Source organism: Mirounga leonina, unplaced genomic scaffold (assembly GCF_011800145.1).
Source record: "Mirounga leonina isolate KUSES-001 unplaced genomic scaffold, KU_Mleo_1.0 Mir_166, whole genome shotgun sequence".
In the NCBI taxonomy this organism is placed as follows: domain Eukaryota; kingdom Metazoa; phylum Chordata; class Mammalia; order Carnivora; family Phocidae; genus Mirounga; species Mirounga leonina.
In genome coordinates this window covers 29259033-29275779 of record NW_023270418.1, presented here as the reverse complement: position 1 = coordinate 29275779, position 16747 = coordinate 29259033, and the positions used below count along the sequence as shown (strand labels likewise).

The window sequence follows — 16747 nt, the reverse complement described above, 5'->3', positions numbered from 1 at the left end:
CTTTTTTAAAAAGGGCGCCTGGGTGGCTCAGTTGGTTAAGCGACTGCCTTCGGCTCAGGTCATGGTCCTGGAGTCCCGGGATCGAGTCCCGCATCGGGCTCCCTGTTCGGCAGGGAGTCTGCTTCTCCCTCTGGCCCTCCCCCCTCTCATGTGCTCTCTCTCATTCTCTCTCTCTCAAATAAATAAATAAAATCTTTAAAATAAAAACAAAAAAAGATTTAAAAAAAATCTTTTAAAAAAAGAAAGTAGGGGCGCCTGGGTGGCTCAGTCGTTAAGCATCTGCCTTCGGCTCAGGTCATGATCACGGCGTCCTAGGATCGAGCCCCGCATCGGGCTCCGTGCTCGGCGGGAAGCCTGCTTCTCCCTCTCCCACTCGCCCTGCTCGTGTTCCCTCTCTCGCTGTGTCTCTGTCAAATAAATAAATAAAATCTTTAAAAAAATAATAAAAAATTTAAAAAGAAAGTAAACTTGTTGTTTTTCTCATCATGGTATACCCTTGCACCCCCCACCCCCTGCCAATGAAAACTCTGAATTTGGAGTAACATACTGAATTCTAGTTTGGAGAAGAAAGCACCTTTTAGTTGGGTATCTCTGGGCAAGTCATTTAAGTTCTTTGTGCCCACCCAGGGGGATCTGGATCAGGAATAGGGCTAATGACAGTATCTATCTCATAATTATAGAATAATTAAATGAGTTTATATATAAAGCATTTAAAACAGTTCCTGGCAAATAGTTAACACCATATGAATATTCGTTAATAAGACACAAAGAAACATGTCAAATTAGGAGACCCAGCAAGCAAAGGAATCAGGAAATTCTAAGTTTGTTAGCAAAGCTCTTCACTCACAAGGCTTTCATCCAGATGCCCTTGTTGAATCTTATCCCTCCTGCCTTTCCCAGTGTCACCCAGGGAGTGAGGAGACATAAAGCTCCTATTCCACCTCTTGGGATTTTCCCCTCCCCTGGAAGGCCCATAATCTCCTAGCTTGTCATTCTCTTCTCAGAAGTGATTAAGGGGCCAGGCTCCAAAGATTAAAGGAGCAGTCTGTGGAGGGTACTGAGCAGGGGTACTCCACTTTGAGTCCAACCACTCTGTACTCTAAGAATTAGCACCCATGGCCCTTGTGCCAGGGAGCAGTGAGGATGGCCCTTGGCCTAGAGATAGCCCAGGCTCCTCCCAGCACCCGGAAAGTCCTCAGCTGACCAACCCTCTGTGGATGGACGGAGGAGAAATTGTCAGGGTTGAAGGCCACCAGGATGTTCAGGTTAGTACTTCTCCACCCTGTGTCCAGCTGCTGGCTCATCCTCCAACTTGGTCCAAGCACCCTGCTATCCCGATTCAGGTTGTCTCTCAAAAGACCCACCTGCCCTCCATTGTGGTGGAAGCCTCTGAGGTGAGTGAAGACGGCGGGGAGCTTGGTTGGCCGCATGAGGAACTGCTGCTGTTCACCGATGAGGAAGAGGAGGCCGAGGTGTTCTTCCAGGACCAAAGTGAAGAGCCAGGTGAGGGAGGCAGCTGCTTCAGCGGGGCCGTTGTGACCTGGGTGTTCTGGGCAGTACTGAGATAGGAACCTCAGCTGTGTCCCCCGCGCCAAGCGATACAAGCATACAGTAGGTGCTTAGTAAATGTAGTGGGGAAAAAAGTAGAGGTGGAGAGAAAAGTCAAGGTGTCTGGCAAAGTTGAACTTCAGAGGGAAGTTCAGAGGTCAGATGGGTCTGAGGGTGATGCCTTTTAATTATTCTTTTTTTTTTTTTTTTTTTATTTGAGAGAGAGAGAATGAGAGAGAGAGAACACATGAGAGGAGATAGAGTCAGAGGACGAAGCAGACTCCCTGCTGAGGAGGGAGCCCGATGCGGGACTCGATCCAGGGACTCCAGGATCATGACCTGAGCCAAAGGCAGTCCCTTAACCAACTGAGCCACCCAGGCACCCGCCTTTTAATTATTCTTAATGTTTTAAAATATTCACATTGTTTGGGGAGCCTGGGTGGCTCAGTTGGTTAAGCGTCTACCTTCAGCTCATGATCCCAGGATCCTGGGATCGAGTTCTGCATCGGGCTCCTTACTCAGTGGGGAGCCTGCTTCTCCCCCTGCCTGCCGCTCCCCCTGCTTGTGCTTGCTTTCTCCCTCTGTGTGTGTGTCAAAATCTTTAAAAAAAAAAATTCACATTGTTGTGGGGGAAAAAAGGTAATAAAATCATCCCAAATCAACTACCCAGAGATAAGTTACATTTTGGATGCCTTTTCTTCCAGACTTTTCCCCATGTCTGATACTGTTCTAGAAGCTTATATATTAGCATTTACAGTGTGCTAAATGCTTTTATCTCATGATTTTCAGAACCCAGTGAGGGAGATCCTTTCATCCTCATGAGGAAACAGGCTGTGAAATTAGCCTTTTTTTTTTTTTTTTAAGATTTTATTTATTTTCAGAGAGTGAGAGAAAGAGCACAAGCAGGGGGAGCGGAAGGCAGAGGGAAAAGCAGGCTCTCTGCTGAGCAAGGAGTCCGATGTGCGGCTTGATCCCAGGACCCTGGGATCATGACCTGAGCCCAAGGCCGACGCTTAACGGACTGAGCCACCCAGGCGTCTCAAAGTAGCCTTTTTTTAAAAAAAGATTTTTTATTTTATTTAGTTGACAGAGAGAGAGCACAAGCAGGGGGCATGGCAGAGGGAGAGGGAGAAGCAGACTCCCAGAAGCATCAGGGAGCCCGATGTGGGGCTCAATCCCAGGATCCTGGGATCATGACCTGAGCCAGATGCTTAAGGGACTGGGCCACCCAGGCACCCCTGAAATTAGCCTCTTAATTATAATTGCTGTATTACTTTTTTCAATAAGAAAAAAATACACAAATTTGTTTCATCTTTTAAAAAGTCAGTAATAGATCAGGAATACTTTTCATTCTTTTTTTTAAAAGATTTTATTTATTTATTTATTAGAGAGTGAGCGAGAGAGAAACAGCATGAGAGAGGAGAGGGTCAGAGGGAGAAGCAGGCTCCCCGCTGAGCCGGGAGCCCGATGCGGGACTCGATCCCAGGACCCTGGGATCATGACCTGAGCCGAAGGCAGTCGCTTAACCAACTGAGCCACCCAGGCGCCCGGAATACTTTTCATTCTTAATGGGCTCTTCCACTCCTCTCTCCCCCAGGCTGGACTTGGAGCCCACTGGACCCCAGATCTCCCTCAAGAACCTTTAACCCAGAATTCAGCTGGGGGCAGGACCAGGGAGAACAAGAGGTCTCCTGGATTCCTGAGGACACAGAGTATCAGGAAGCCTCCAACCCCTGTTCTCTCTGGAACCCAGCAGCCAGCTCCCGTGTTTGTAGAAGCTGCTTTGTGGAATATTCACATCTCCTGCCTCCCAGGAGCTTTGAGGGTAAGTATTGTTCTGTCTCCCTTCACATTTCAGTGGTTTGTTATGAGGCCCTTCTATCGGTTCTTTCAGTCTTCTCCTTTTACAGGTGAGGACAAGAGGCTTAGGGGTGAGGCCACTGGCTCACACAAGTCAGTCAGTACTGGAATTTGGATTAAGAACCCCTCTATTAAAAAACTCCTCCAACAGGGGCACCTGGGTGGCTCAGTCGGTTAAGCACCCAACTCTTGGTTTTGGCTCAGGCCATGATCTCAGGGAGGAGCCCTGATGTGGGCTCCGCACTGGGCATGGAGATTGCTTGGGATTCTCCCTCTGCCTCTGCCCCTCCCCCTGCTCGCTCACTCTAGAATAAATAAATCTAGAAACAGACAGACAAATCCCTAAACTCCTCAAACAAACAAACAAAAAACCCCACAGAACTCCTGTGTTTTTAGGAGTTCCAGTTCGTTGGGGCTGGGAATGAGCCACTGCACCTTCTCTACTCAGCACTCCGTCTTGTGCCTGGCATTGCTAAATGCTCCACGTTTCACCTATCATCATATGTAATCCCCTAACTCCGGGTATTATTCCTCCTTGCTGCCAGAGCATGAACTGGGGCACAGAAACATTCAATACTCTGTGCTCCCAGCTAATAAATGTGGAGGCCAGGCCTCAAATCCTTGCCTCCCAGCCATCTTACAAAGTTGAAAAGCTACCCAACAGGAAAATTCGGGTCAGGACTGAAGTCTTTAATGAGAGCCTTGAACCAAGTAAGCGAAGTAGGTGATGCCCCCGAAAGGGCCTAACTCCTGCACGGTCACAGTCCAGCCTGGGGACCCTTGCTCCAGGCAGGGCAGCCGCACATCAGGGTCCTCATCTGAGAACTGAATCAGGGTCCCCTGCGGGCTTAGGACCCTGAGGCACTCTGACAGAAGCTGGTAAGCCCTGGGCAGACCACCTCGGGAAACAGCATCCCAGGTGCCCTTATCCAGCACTAGCTGGAAGAAGCCTGAGGAAGCCACTGGCTCCAGGTTCTGGGCATCAGCCTTTATGAAGTGGAGTCGGGAAGCAGGATGCCCAGGACAGAGGGGTGTTTGGCCTTGACCACCTTCCAGGAGACTCTTCATGTGGGCAACAGCCACAGGAGAGAAGTCCACCCCCAGCACATCCACGGGATGTGGGCACTTGGTGTAGAGGCCTGTACACAGGCTGGAGGTCCCACAGCCTACGTCCAACACCCTCGGTGGGCAGGCAGCCCGTGCCTCCTGCAGCAGCGGAAGTAGCAACCCCTGGGCTTCCTCATACCCAAAGAACCAGTCGAACGTGGGGACGCTGCCCCTACGGGCATCGGCATGGAGCTTATCCCAGAGGCGACGGTCGGCCAGGCAGCTACCAGCCAGGGAGCCTGTGGACACGAGTGGAGTACGTGTGTCACCCAGCGCCCAAGTTCCATCAAAATGCTGCAGAAACGGTGCTATGTACCCTGGGGTTTGAAGAATCACAATTTCAGGGACTAGACTCCCAGGTCACTAAGAACCCTCCCTCCCACTCTGTCCACCTTCCCTACCCGCCAAAGCGCGGCGCGCCCCAGCCGCCAGGGTCGCCACGTGCAGGGTTCGGCGCAGCGCGGCCATCTGGAAATCCCGGCAAGGTCGGCCAGAGAACCTTCTGCGAAATGTCGCCCGCACTCCCGCAGGAGCCTGAGGTCCAAGAGAAAAGCTGCAAATTCCGCTTTGTGGAATAATGCTCACAGCCTCCCTAACCACCACCTCGGAAAAAAGGACGCGGACACACACCTAGTAGGGTAGGAACGGCCTTTATTGTTTGCAACGGGCAGTGAAAGAGGAGGGGACACGACAGCTCCGGCTCCAGGGACGGTTCCAAGGACCTGAAATCAAAGGAGAAGGCTAAATTAGCACACCAGAGAGGAGCCTGCAGAACCCTGGTTCCGTCACGCTTCTCGGAGCCCGTGTCCCGGCGTTTGAGGATAGAACCGGCGGACTAGAAGCCGCGGGCACCGAAGACATGACGCCGAGGGGGCCGGAGCCCTTTCCCTCTGCCTCCGTACATTACGGGGACCGGGACCGCACACCCGACCGCCGCCAAGAAAAGGAGGGTGCGCAGGCCTCGCCCAGAACCCCCACCCTCGCACCCAGCTCCGCAACCGAACCACGTACCTCCCCGAACGCCGTCTCGCGAAAAACACGTGACGCCGCCGAGCGCCTTTATATAACCCTCAGGACCCGCCCCCGAGCCGCGATTGGCTCGCGAAGGCTGAGGGGCGGGGCCGGCACTGACGCTGCGCAGAGCCAAGACGCGGTGGTGGAGCCAACATGGGCGCTCCCGGCGGAAAGATCAACCGGCCGCGAACGGTGACTGTGTGGGCGCCCCGACTTTGTTTCCCCATGCGTCCTGGAGCCCTCTAATCTCGCCAGAGATGGGAATCTATGGGCTGGAGTCGCCGGGTGCGGGGTCCCGGGTCGCGGCTTCCGTCTGATTAGCATCTTCCTCCCCCTTAGGAGCTGAAGAAGAAGCTGTTCAAGCGACGGCGGGTGTTGAGCCGGGAGAGGCGACTGAAGCGCCGGGTGATCGGGGCTGTGATAGACGAAGGGCTGATCACGCGGCACCACCTGAAGAAGCGGGCGTGAGTGCCAGACCCTCTTCGCTTTGCTCCTCCCCACCGAGTCCCCCTTCTCCTTCCTGCCGAGCTTCACCGCAAGTATCCCCTCTGCTTTCCGTGCGCAGTGACTTTTATATAAGCAGCGTTTGTGTCTACACTTCGCTATCCTGTCACAGGACCGGTAGCTCACAACCTCTCTGGGTCTTGGACCCCACTGAGAATGTAAGAACTGTCGACTCACCCACCTCCCCAAGTACCATTGTACGTCCACACAGGTTTTTATAAATAAATTTAAAGCACACACAGGACGCCTGGGTGGCTCAGTCGGTTAAGCGTTTGCCTTCACCTCAGGTCATGATCCCAGGGTCCTGGAATCGAGGCCTGTATCCGGCTCCTGGGATCAAGTCCTGCTCCATGTGAGAGAGCATGGGGGTGGGGGGGTGAGAGTCAGAGGGACTCCCCCAGAGACCTTTTCAATAGCCAGAATCAACCTACCTTGGTTCAGGTTAAACTGGATATCTTTGCTCCTACCCACCCTTCAGGTCCAGTGCACGTGCCAACATTACTCTCTCTGGGAAGAAGCGCAGAAAGCTCCTCCAGCAGATCCGGCTGGCCCAGAAAGAGAAAGCTGCCATGGAAGGTGAGGCCAGGCGCAGAGGTGGGGTAAGGGGGCAGCCTGGATTCGTTGGGGTTCTTTAATGCTTCCTCTTTCTTTTTGGTCAGTGGAAGCCCCCACAAGGCCAGTCAGGACTAGTGAACCACGGCCCAAGCGGCAAAAGAAGACAAAAGTCTCCCAGGATGTAGACATGGAGGACCTTGAAGATGATAACTGAATCTCTCACCCCTTCCACCAGAAGATTCTCAGCTGGAGCCAGAAGGACTCTGGTTGTTTCAGAGGACTTTGGAGAAAGCATTGCCCCTTTTCATTCTCCTCAGACTCCTCTTTCTTGACGCCCTAGTGACCTGCCCCAGAGGGATGTGTTGAGAGGAAGAGGGTGGAGAAAAAAGACTGGAGAATGGGGCTCCCTCGCAGTCAGCTCCACTTTTAATAAAGCCCTAGAGTTCTCACAGAGAGGCGTGTGATTTAATGTGGGACCGGGAATGGGCCACGGGAATTGGGCTATGGGTGTGGAAACAAGACAATTAAGACCCGGGAGCTCACTTGAGCTAAGGCAATGAGAAGCCTGGCTCTGTGATGATCCTATCTCCCTAGTGGGTGACACTCCCAACTCTCCATTTCTGACAAAAATTCAGCTTATTGCAGAGATGGTAGAGGAGATAAGGGTCCTGATATCAGCCCTGCCACTGCCTCTGTGTGACCAGAGGGGGCAAGTCACTTTATGTTATGTTTGTCTCCACTTCCTTTGCTGGATTTTATAAATATATAATTTATTTTTAAAGATTTATTTATTTTAGAGTTTGCAGGGTGGGGGGGCAGAGGGAGAGGGGAAGCCAACTCCCTGCTGAGTTCAGAGCCCTACAGGAGCTCCATCTCACGACCCTGAGATCAACTCTAAGATCATGACCTGAGTGGAAACCAAGAGTGGGGTGCTTAACTGACTGAGCCACCCAGGCTCTGGTGCAACCCTACTGGATTATATTTTTAATTTTTTTTTTTAAAGATTTTATTTATTTGACAGAGAGACACAGTGAGCAGGAACACAAGCAGGGGGAGCGGGAGAGGGAGAAGCAGGCTTCCCGCAGAGCAGGGAGCCCGATGCGGGGCTCGATCCCAGGACCCCGGGATCATGACCTGAGCCTAAGGCAGACGCTCAATGACTGAGCCACCCAGGTGCCCCTTTAATTTTATTTTAAGTAAGCTCTACGCAGGACTGGAACTTGTGACCCTGAGATCAAGAGGTGCATGCTCTACAAACCAAGCCAGCCAGGCATCCCAGGATTATACTTTTAATAAACTGAAAACCAAGCATTATTTTTCCCATTTAACATTCAGAACTTCTGTTGGATGCGAGGGCTGGGATGTTTAAAGTTAAAAGCTGCCTGTGTGGAGGTGTGTTCAACAGAGGAAAAGCATATTCTGTCTGTCTTGTTTAATCAGTGCAGGCTTCCTGGAAGAGGGAGGGTTTGGGCCCGTGTTGCACCTCCCAGCCCAGCTTCATATTTTGAATATTTTGAATTTCAAACCTTCAGTAGAGTTAAGAAATTAGTACAATGAACCTTTACATATGCACTGAAATGCACCAGTGTTTATCATTTTCCTACACTTGTTCTATCTCTATGCACTTGCAAATATGTATGTGTCTATTTTTGTCTTTGCTGACTCATCCGAAAGTCAATTGCAGATGAGATTTTACCCCTGAGAACATTCTTCTATATAGCCAAAATACTATTGTCACACCTAACACATTCAACATTGGCTAATACTGAGTTTTTCATATTCTAATTTCCTTAGTTCCAATAATATTCTTTTTTTTTAAAGACTTTATTTTTAAGTAATCTCAACACCCAACATGGGACTCAAATTCATAACCCCAAGATCAAGAGTCAGACATTCCACCAGCCAGGTGCCCCAGAAAAGACATTTTTAATATTTTGGTATACCCATTCATAATTTTGTTCTACCCCTGTATCTAAGGCAGAAGGAGCTGGCTGTGTTCAAAGAAGTTTCTGTATCTGGCATTACGCTGAGTCTTTTAAAGTGATCTTTGTAAAACATGTGTGAGATAGGAGACATCATACCCATTTTACAGATGGGGAAATGGGCTTCAAACAGTTGGGTCACTGTCTCGGGATTACATTGCTGATAAATAGCAGATATGAATCTAGATCTGTCCAACACCAAAACAAGGCACTTTTAGATTATGAAATCCTTAAGAGCAAAGACCACATAACAGTCTCATTGCTAGAGAACTTATCTGGTTCAAAAGTCCTTTTACAGATCAAAAGTTGAGGCTCTGAGATGGGAAGTGTTGGGTCCAAGTTTGAGGCAGTGTTAGGAGCAGAAATTGTCTCATATTACTGTTCTAGAACAGATTTTGCTAGTGAGTAGTATATACACTTAGTAAGTGATTGAACTTCTAAAATGTAAGAACAAAAAAAGAGCCATAATTAGTCATTTAGCTTTTAAAACACAATCACTTCAAAAGTGTTATTGGAAAATCGACCTCCATGCTTCAGAGCCAAAATATAGCAGGAAGACAAGAGTTGGGGATAAAGAGGAACAATAGCTTTATTTTTATTTATTTATTTATTTTAAAGATTTTATTCATTTATTTGACAAAGAGAGACACAGTGAGAGAGGGCACATAAGCGGGGGAGTGGGAGAGGGAGAAGCAGGCTCTCCCCTGAGCGGGGAGCCCAACGCGGGGCTCGATCCCAGGACCCTGGGATCATGACCTGAGCTGAAGGCAGATGCTTAATGACTGAGCCACCCAGGCGCCCCAAACAATAGCTTTATTGTTTTGCTGGGCAAAGGAGCCTGCAGCAAGCTATGGCCCTCAAAAACTGTAAGCCTACCGGGAGGAAGGGGCTCAGAGGAAGGTGCTGGGGGGTTTTATAGGTAAATACAGGCTCTAGCTGGTTTCTACAGGAATTGTGTAGGTGCTGACAGCCTCCTTAGTCCTTTTCAGGGTGGTACCAGGTTCCTGAAACAAAAGGCTAAAAAAGGAGGAGAGGAGGTTTGCAGGAGAGGGAAAAGTTTACTTTAAAATCAAGCTTCGCAAAAAAAAAAAAAAAAAAATCAAGCTTCGTGGAAGCATTAGTGCAGTCATTTTGACTTTTGTTCAATTCTATGTTTTTAAGTGGTTTCAAAAGTACCTTCAGGAACTGCCATCTGGTATTATTCTAACTCACACTTCCACTGAGAGCAGTAAGCCTTCTGGCCTCAGAACCAATTTTCCTTTTCATTCATTCAACCAACTACTAAGAACCTACTACAACGTGCTAGGCAAACACTGTTGTAGGGGATGAGGATATAGTCTTCAACAAAATAGGGAAAGTTCCTGTTGTCAAAGAGCTTCTTTTCTGGAGTTTATTCAACAAATAAGGAGCGCCTGGGAGACTCAGATGGTCAAGAGTCTGCCTTCGGCTCAGGTCATGATCCCAGGGGCCTGGGATTGAGCCCCGCATCGGGCTCCCTGCTCAGTGCAGAGCCTGCTTCTCCCTCTCCCTCTGCCATTCCCTCCACTTGTGCTCTCTGGCTCTATCCCTCTCTGTCAAATAAATAAATAAAATCTTTAAAATACCATCAACTTGGGGCGCCTGGGTGGCTCAGTTGTTAAGCGTCTGCCTTCGGCTCAGGTCATGATCCCAGGGTCCTGGCTGGGACCGAGCCCCGCATCGGGCTCCCTGCTCAGCGGGAAGCCTGCTTCTCCCTTTCCCACTCCCCCTGCTTGTGTTCCCTCTCTTGCTGTGTCTCTCTCTGTCAAATAAATAAAGATCTTAAAAAAAGAAAAAGTGAGAGATTATATATTTAAAAAAAATAAAATACCATCAACTTAAAAAAAACCCACAAATATAATAAAAGTAGTGAATGCTTATATAGTGCTTACTTAACCATTGCAGGCACGAAGCGCTATACAGTGAATAATGTGGGGAACAAAGGCTAAAGAAATATAGAAAAAAATTAAACCTCCTTACAACTTATAGCCCATTGACAAGTACTTGAGACAGGCAGAGTGACCTTCCTCCAAGAACTCAACTGCTTCAATGTTAATACTTTGCTAGAGGCAAAAGGCAACCTTTGTTTGACATTAGCAACCTTTGTTTGACCGGAGCAGTCCTGGATCCTCTAAGTCTCCTTTAACATATGAAACTCCGTTTGGAAACGTCCTTCATCTCTTACCCTCCCCCCGCAAGATACATGTTAACAATCATCCTCCAAGCATATGAGCCACTAATCTACATCTGAAGGGTCTCATGACTAAAGTTTACTAGACAGTAGTAAATGATCCCTCAAGGTCCTGGAAACCTTAGAGACTTACGCTCTCTCCCTATCCCCCTCCCAACTTAAAAGTATATAATCAGTCACTCCTCACAACCCCAGTGCAGCTCTTTCTGCCCATGGGTCCTGTCCCTGTGCTTTAATAACCTTTTTTTTTTTGCACAGTAGACGTCTCAAGAATTCTTTCTTGACCGTTCACTCCGGGACCCCAACATTTCACATCAGTGAACATATTCCCTGGTTTCAATTTTCACAACAAACCCTATGAGGGAGTTGTACTATTATCATCCTCATTGGGGAAGAGGAAATAGGCATGGAGAGGGTGTTGAGCAAGAGTATACAGCCATTAAGTGAGATAGCTGGAACTTGATCTAGACAGACTGGCTGTTGTGGGGGCTCTTCAAGAGGTGCATGTGAGCTCCTCATATAGTTAACCACACTCCCTCTCCGCAAGGGAGAGGAGAGGTCCTGAGTTGGCAGGCTGGGGAGAGAGCAAAGCCTAAACAATGAAGACTAACAGAAGGACCGAAGTGCCAGCTTATGACTGGGAGAACACCTACAGCCCAGCCGGCCCAGTTTATTTTGGGCTTTTTCTCCTTCCCTTTATTTCCTTTTCCTCTCTTAGGAGTTTTCCCTCCCTCCCTCCTCATTCTCTCTCTCAGGCTCCCACCCACTGTGGAGCCCACGAGGGGCTTGAACTCACGCCCCTGAGATTGAAACCCGAGCTGAGATCAGACTCCCAGCCTTAACCGACTGAGCCACCCAGGTGCCCCTGCCTCCTTTCTTTCCGTCTTCTTACCGCTTTCCCCTTCCCTTCTCTCCTTTAACTGCTTTTTCCATTGTCACTGTTTGTTTACTTGTTTATTTATTTAATATCGTCACTATTTATTGATGAAAATGTCTCCTAGTGCTTCGTTTTTTAAAACCTCCTGAGTTGAACACTGAATTTTTGGCTTTCGGAAAAATAATTAAATCCAACTGTGAATAGCCGCAGCTAGCTTTAGTTTGTGTCTTAAAAGCCTTTTGAGGGAAAACAAGGTTTTGTTGAGGCCGGTCGGATTCTCGTTGTCACCGTCGCAGTCCTGCTCTGGGATCCCGACGCGGTCCGGAACCAATGTATGAGGGTCGCGGACGTCGCCGGACGGGTTTTCCGGAGAAGCCTCGGCGCTGGTTCCTTTTGGGTTTCCCGTCAGCGCGCATGCGCTGCCTGCGCTTCGCCGCTCCCGCCTCGGGCTCGGGCTAGGGCTCCGGGATGTCCGCGTTGTGCGACCCTCCCGGGGCCCCAGGGCCTCCCGGTCCTGCCCCGGCCACCCACGGTCCCGCGCCGCTCAGGTAGTCAGAGCCCCTGGCATCTTCCCCCATCGCGCGGCCCTGCGCCGATCCCCAGCCTTCTCGGCAGAAACCCGGATCCTACCTCGAGAACTCGCGTCAGGGTTCTCAGAGATTCCTGCTCGGGTCTTCCCAGAACTCAGGGACTGCTTCACCAAAACTCTGGGCTCCAGTGCCCGCACTCCTAAGATCTCGGTCCTGCCTCCTCCTAACCGAAACGCCTAGTTACCCCAGATCCCGGCCTTGTTTTCCCAAGAGTTGGGGGTATCAGAACTCTTGGGAACCCAGCCGTCCTGCCCCTTTTAGACCCGAGAGAACCCAGGGTCCCCTGACTTTATGGAGACTCCCTGGGAACCCAGTCCCGAAAACCCATAAAATGCTTCCCTCTAGCCTTTGCCTTGCCCTCCAACTAGGCTACTCTCTCTCACCTTAGGGTGGTTTATTTGTTTATTTATTTATTTAAGGAATCAGAGAGGGCACAGTCGGAGCCCTATCAGCCCCTAGAGGATGCGGTCTTCTTTGGCAGAAAAGGCAGTAAGAGGAAGGGGACTTTGCCTCTTCCCATGACACCGGCTTCTGAACGCCTAAGACTGAAGCAATCTGTTTTGGGAGGGGAAGGGTTGAAAGGCAGACATTACCTTGTCTGTATCCTAGGACACTGTGATTCCTAGGCACCAGGAGGATGACCAGAGTTGGTTGTTGATGTGTTCAAGTGGTGGGTGGTTAGGATGCTTGCAGAATATGGGGAAGAAACAGGTACTAGGAGGCCTTAATGAAGGACAAGTTCAGTTTAGGATTTTCTTTAAGAGCATAATGCCCCGTGCTTGTGTTTTGGGGGGAGGGTAGTCAAGCTGGAAAGATGTTTTTAAAAGCAGATGTTGTAGCCACACAAGATATATTTACTCAATTCAAAAAATACTCATGGAGTACCTCCTGTATGCCTGGCACTTCAATAGAAAGGGATTCAGTGTTGAAGAGAATAGAAATGTTTACTACCCTTTTGGAGCTTATAGTCTGATTACTTAACCTTGGTTTTCTTATCTGTAAAGTGGGATCATACCTTATTGGGCTGTTGTCCGGATTGAAATAATATACATAAAGTACTTAAAGAGTACCTGACATGAGTTACCTGACATTGATATTATTGTTATTATTGAAAGAAAAAATATTTATTGGTGATTAGTGTGAACTTGATATGGTGCTTAAGTGTTTCATGTGCATTATCTTATGAGGGAGGTACAGTTACCCCTGTTTTACATGGAAAGAAACCAAAGCTCACAAGGGGAATGTAATGTGCCTAACATCTCCCAACGCTCTAAGTCTGCTTCTCTTGCTTCCTTTTAGCGCTCAAGAGCTGTCCCAGGAAATCAAGGCTTTTCTGACTGGCGTGGACCCTATTCTGGGCCACCAACTCTCGGCCCGGGAACATGCTCGCTGTGGTCTTCTCCTGCTCCGCTCTTTGCCACCTGCTCGGGCTGCCGTGCTTGACCACTTGCGAGGTGTCTTTGATGAGAGTGTCCGGGCCCACCTGGCTGCCCTGGATGAAAGCCCTGTGGCTGGCCCCCCTCACCTCCGTCCACCCCCACCCTCCCATGTCCCCGCTGGGGGACCTGGTCTAGAAGATGTGGTGCAGGAAGTACAGCAGGTGCTGTCTGAGTTTATCCGGGCCAACCCGAAGGCCTGGGCACCTGTGATTAGCGCATGGTCCATTGACCTCATGGGGCAGCTGAGCAGCACATACTCAGGCCAGCACCAGCGTGTGCCCCATGCCACTGGCTCTCTCAACGAATTGCTGCAGCTGTGGATGGGCTGTCGGGCCACCCGCACATTAATGGACATCTATGTTCAGTGTCTCTCAGCTCTCATTGGTAGTTGCCCAGATGCCTGCGTGGACGCCTTGCTGGATACCTCTGTCCAGCATTCCCCACACTTCGACTGGGTTGTGGCCCACATTGGCTCCTCTTTTCCTGGCACTATCATCTCCCGAGTTCTCTCCTGTGGCCTTAAGGATTTCTGTGTTCACGGTGGGGCTGGAGGCGGAGCTGGTGGCAGTGGGGCAAGCTCTTCTCAAACCCCCTCTATAGACCCCTTCCCTGGATCTCCTGCTATCCCTGGGGAGAAACGGGTGCCCAAGATTGCCTCAGTTGTAGGCATCCTAGGGCACCTGGCCTCCCGCCACGGAGACAGCATCCGCCGGGAGCTTCTGCGAATGTTCCATGATAGCCTGGCAGGGGGCTCTGGGGGCCGGAGTGGGGACCCGTCCCTTCAGGCCACAGTCCCCTTCCTGCTGCAGCTGGCGGTCATGTCACCAGCTTTGCTGGGCACAGTCTCTGGAGAGTTGGTGGACTGCCTTAAGCCCCCAGCTGTGCTGAGTCAGCTGCAGCAACACCTGCAGGGATTCCCCCGAGAGGAGCTGGACAACATGCTGAATCTGGCTGTGCACCTGGTGAGCCAGGCCTCGGGGGCAGGTGCCTACCGCCTGTTGCAGTTCCTGGTGGACACAGCTATGCCTGCCTCAGTCATTACCACCCAAGGCCTGGCTGTGCCGGACACGGTGCGTGAGGCCTGTGACCGGCTGATCCAGCTGCTGCTGCTGCATCTGCAAAAACTGGTTCATCACCGGGGAGGGTCTCCCGGGGAAGGGGTGCTGGGCCCGCCCCCACCCCCCCGCCCTGTGCCCTTCCTAGATGCGCTAAGAAACCATGTTGGAGAGCTGTGTGGAGAGACCTTACGATTGGAACGGAAGCGCTTCCTTTGGCAACACCAGCTCCTGGGGCTGCTTTCTGTCTATACTCGGCCTAGCTGTGGACCTGAGGCCTTGGGCCATCTCCTGAGCCGGGCCCGAAGCCCTGAAGAGTTGAGTCTGGCCACCCAATTATATGCAGGGCTGGTGGTTAGCCTCTCTGGCCTCCTGCCTCTGGCTTTCCGAAGCTGCCTGGCTCGGGTGCATGCAGGGACTCTGCAGCCTCCCTTCACTGCCCGGTTCCTGCGCAACTTGGCACTGCTCGTGGGGTGGGAACAGCAGGGTGGTGAGGCCCCTGCAGCCCTAGGGGCCCGGTTTGGGGAGTCTGCATCAGCCCATTTGTCTGACCTGGCTCCTCTCCTGCTACATCCTGAGGAGGAAGTAGCTGAAGCTGCTGCCTCCCTCCTGGCCATTTGTCCCTTTCCTCAAGAAGCCCTGTCCCCCTCCCAACTCCTGGGACTGGTGAGAGCTGGAGTACATCGCTTCTTTGCGTCTCTGAGGCTGCATGGCCCCCCAGGGGTGGCTTCGGCCTCTCAGCTTCTTACCCGCCTCTCTCAGACCTCTCCAGCTGGGCTCAAGGCTGTCTTGCAGCTGCTAGTTGAGGGAGCCTTACATCGGGGCAACGCAGAACTGTTTGGAGGGGAAGTGGATAGGGACAGTGAGACTCTTTCAGTTGTCTCAGCTCCTTTGGCTTCTGCCTCCCTGTTGGACACAAACAGGCGGCACACTGCAGCTGTGCCAGGGCCGGGAGGGATTTGGTCAGTTTTCCACGCTGGAGTCATCGGTCGTGGCCTCAAGCCACCCAAGTTTGTCCGGTCACGCAATCAGCAGGAAGTGGTCTATAACACCCAGAGCCTCCTCAGCCTCCTGGTGCACTGCTGCAGTGCCCCTGGGGGTCCGGAATGTGGGGGCTGCTGGGGGGCTCCCACCCTGAGCCCTGAGGCAGCCAAAGCGGTGGCAGTGACCTTGGTGGAGAGTGTGTGTCCTGATGCAGCTGGTGCTGAGCTAGCCTGGCCCCCTGAGGAGCACGCCCGGGCCACCGTGGAGCGGGATCTCCGCATTGGCCGGCGCTTCCGAGAACAGCCCTTGCTCTTTGAGCTGTTAAAGCTGGTGGCGGCTGCTCCCCCAGCCCTGTGCTACTGTTCCGTGCTCCTGCGGGGGCTACTAGCCGCCCTTCTGGGTCATTGGGAAGCCTCTCGCCACCCTGATACAGCTCACTCCCCCTGGCATCTGGAGGCATCCTGCACCCTGGTAGCTGTCATGGCAGAGGGAAGCCTCCTGCCACCAGCCCTGGGTAATATGCACGAGGTATTTAGCCAACTGGCACCTTTTGAAGTGCGTCTGCTGCTGCTCAGTGTCTGGGGCTTTCTCCGGGAGCATGGGCCATTGCCCCAGAAGTTCATCTTCCAGTCAGAGCGTGGCCGCTTCATCCGGGACTTCTCCAGGGAGGGCGGGGGTGAGGGTGGACCCCATCTCGCTGTGCTGCACAGTGTCCTCCACCGCAACATTGACCGCCTGGGCCTTTTCTCTGGCCGTTTCCAGGCACCTTCACCGTCCACTCTCCTTCGGCAGGGCACATAGCCTTTTCCAAGCTTCGGAAGCCGAGGGAGGTTGAGCGGTGAGAGAGCTAGGGGGCTAAGGTGCTGCAGAAAGGTGGAGGATTCTCTTCTAAAACCTTGGCCTAAAGAGCGCTGTCACTTTTTTCCTCCCCCATCTTTTTTTTCTAAATAAAATTTGCCGAGTTGAGAAAAGCAGAGTCCAGTGCCTCTGTCTGAAGCTGAGAGCTGGCAAAGTCGGACAGCA

At 51.3% G+C, this 16747-nt stretch overlaps 4 protein-coding genes and 1 non-coding gene across 8 annotated transcripts; 3 read left to right on the top strand and 2 right to left on the bottom strand.

The window, feature by feature from the left end:
• Positions 1-743: 743 nt before the first annotated feature.
• Positions 744-3960, top strand: LBHD1 (LBH domain containing 1). The gene is made up of 5 exons (XM_035013751.1): positions 744-1265; positions 1344-1503; positions 3146-3373; positions 3459-3501; positions 3954-3960. Exons 1-5 carry the CDS (start codon positions 1116-1118, stop codon positions 3958-3960), a joined length of 588 nt encoding a protein of 195 aa, XP_034869642.1. The 5' UTR covers positions 744-1115.
• CSKMT (citrate synthase lysine methyltransferase) lies at positions 3813-5564 on the bottom strand. Of its 3 annotated transcripts, none has more exons than XM_035013029.1 (4): positions 5527-5564; positions 5146-5237; positions 4917-5068; positions 3813-4832 (listed from the first exon to the last, which is right to left on the bottom strand). In XM_035013029.1, exons 3-4 carry the CDS (start codon positions 4981-4983, stop codon positions 4099-4101), a joined length of 801 nt encoding a protein of 266 aa, XP_034868920.1. In that variant the 5' UTR covers positions 4984-5068; positions 5146-5237; positions 5527-5564; the 3' UTR covers positions 3813-4098. The 3 variants fall into 3 exon arrangements, with proteins under 3 accessions (XP_034868920.1, XP_034868919.1, XP_034868922.1); XM_035013028.1 differs by having other exon boundaries at positions 4917-5049; XM_035013031.1 differs by having other exon boundaries at positions 3813-4754; positions 4917-5049; positions 5527-5563.
• Positions 5317-5465, bottom strand: LOC118016404. The gene has a single exon (XR_004680821.1). It is a non-coding gene; the product is annotated as a small nucleolar RNA SNORA57 (small nucleolar RNA).
• Positions 5565-5616: 52 nt separating the features above from the next.
• On the top strand, positions 5617-7041 carry CUNH11orf98 (chromosome unknown C11orf98 homolog). Its single transcript, XM_035013032.1, has 4 exons — positions 5617-5721; positions 5869-5993; positions 6512-6609; positions 6693-7041. The coding sequence occupies exons 1-4, from the start codon at positions 5683-5685 to the stop codon at positions 6800-6802; spliced, it is 372 nt and encodes a 123-aa protein (XP_034868923.1). The 5' UTR covers positions 5617-5682; the 3' UTR covers positions 6803-7041.
• Positions 7042-12073: 5032 nt separating this feature from the next.
• Positions 12074-16695, top strand: INTS5 (integrator complex subunit 5). Of its 2 annotated transcripts, none has more exons than XM_035013023.1 (2): positions 12074-12204; positions 13546-16695. In XM_035013023.1, exons 1-2 carry the CDS (start codon positions 12125-12127, stop codon positions 16523-16525), a joined length of 3060 nt encoding a protein of 1019 aa, XP_034868914.1. In that variant the 5' UTR covers positions 12074-12124; the 3' UTR covers positions 16526-16695. The 2 variants fall into 2 exon arrangements, with proteins under 2 accessions (XP_034868914.1, XP_034868915.1); XM_035013024.1 differs by having other exon boundaries at positions 12120-12204; positions 12666-16695.
• The last annotated feature ends 52 nt before the right edge of the window (positions 16696-16747 follow it).

What these genes read in the sequence shown, in the direction of transcription:
- CSKMT (XM_035013029.1), bottom strand. Translation starts at nt 4,983, where the DNA reads ATGGCCGCGCTGCGCCGAACCCTGCACGTGGCGACCCTGGCGGCTGGG. An exon ending in GGCGCGCCGCGCTTTGGCGG is followed by an intron (nt 4,833 to 4,916) that starts GTAGGGAAGGTG and finishes TTCAAACCCCAG; the next exon opens with GGTACATAGCACCGTTTCTG.
- CUNH11orf98 (XM_035013032.1), top strand. Translation starts at nt 5,683, where the DNA reads ATGGGCGCTCCCGGCGGAAAGATCAACCGGCCGCGAACG. An exon ending in CACCACCTGAAGAAGCGGGC is followed by an intron (nt 5,994 to 6,511) that starts GTGAGTGCCAGA and finishes CCCACCCTTCAG; the next exon opens with GTCCAGTGCACGTGCCAACA. An exon ending in AGAGAAAGCTGCCATGGAAG is followed by an intron (nt 6,610 to 6,692) that starts GTGAGGCCAGGC and finishes CTTTTTGGTCAG; the next exon opens with TGGAAGCCCCCACAAGGCCA.
- LBHD1 (XM_035013751.1), top strand. Translation starts at nt 1,116, where the DNA reads ATGGCCCTTGTGCCAGGGAGCAGTGAGGATGGCCCTTGGCCTAGAGAT. An exon ending in AAGGCCACCAGGATGTTCAG is followed by an intron (nt 1,266 to 1,343) that starts GTTAGTACTTCT and finishes ATCCCGATTCAG; the next exon opens with GTTGTCTCTCAAAAGACCCA. An exon ending in GGACCAAAGTGAAGAGCCAG is followed by an intron (nt 1,504 to 3,145) that starts GTGAGGGAGGCA and finishes TCTCTCCCCCAG; the next exon opens with GCTGGACTTGGAGCCCACTG.
- INTS5 (XM_035013023.1), top strand. Translation starts at nt 12,125, where the DNA reads ATGTCCGCGTTGTGCGACCCTCCCGGGGCCCCAGGGCCTCCCGGTCCT. An exon ending in CACGGTCCCGCGCCGCTCAG is followed by an intron (nt 12,205 to 13,545) that starts GTAGTCAGAGCC and finishes GCTTCCTTTTAG; the next exon opens with CGCTCAAGAGCTGTCCCAGG.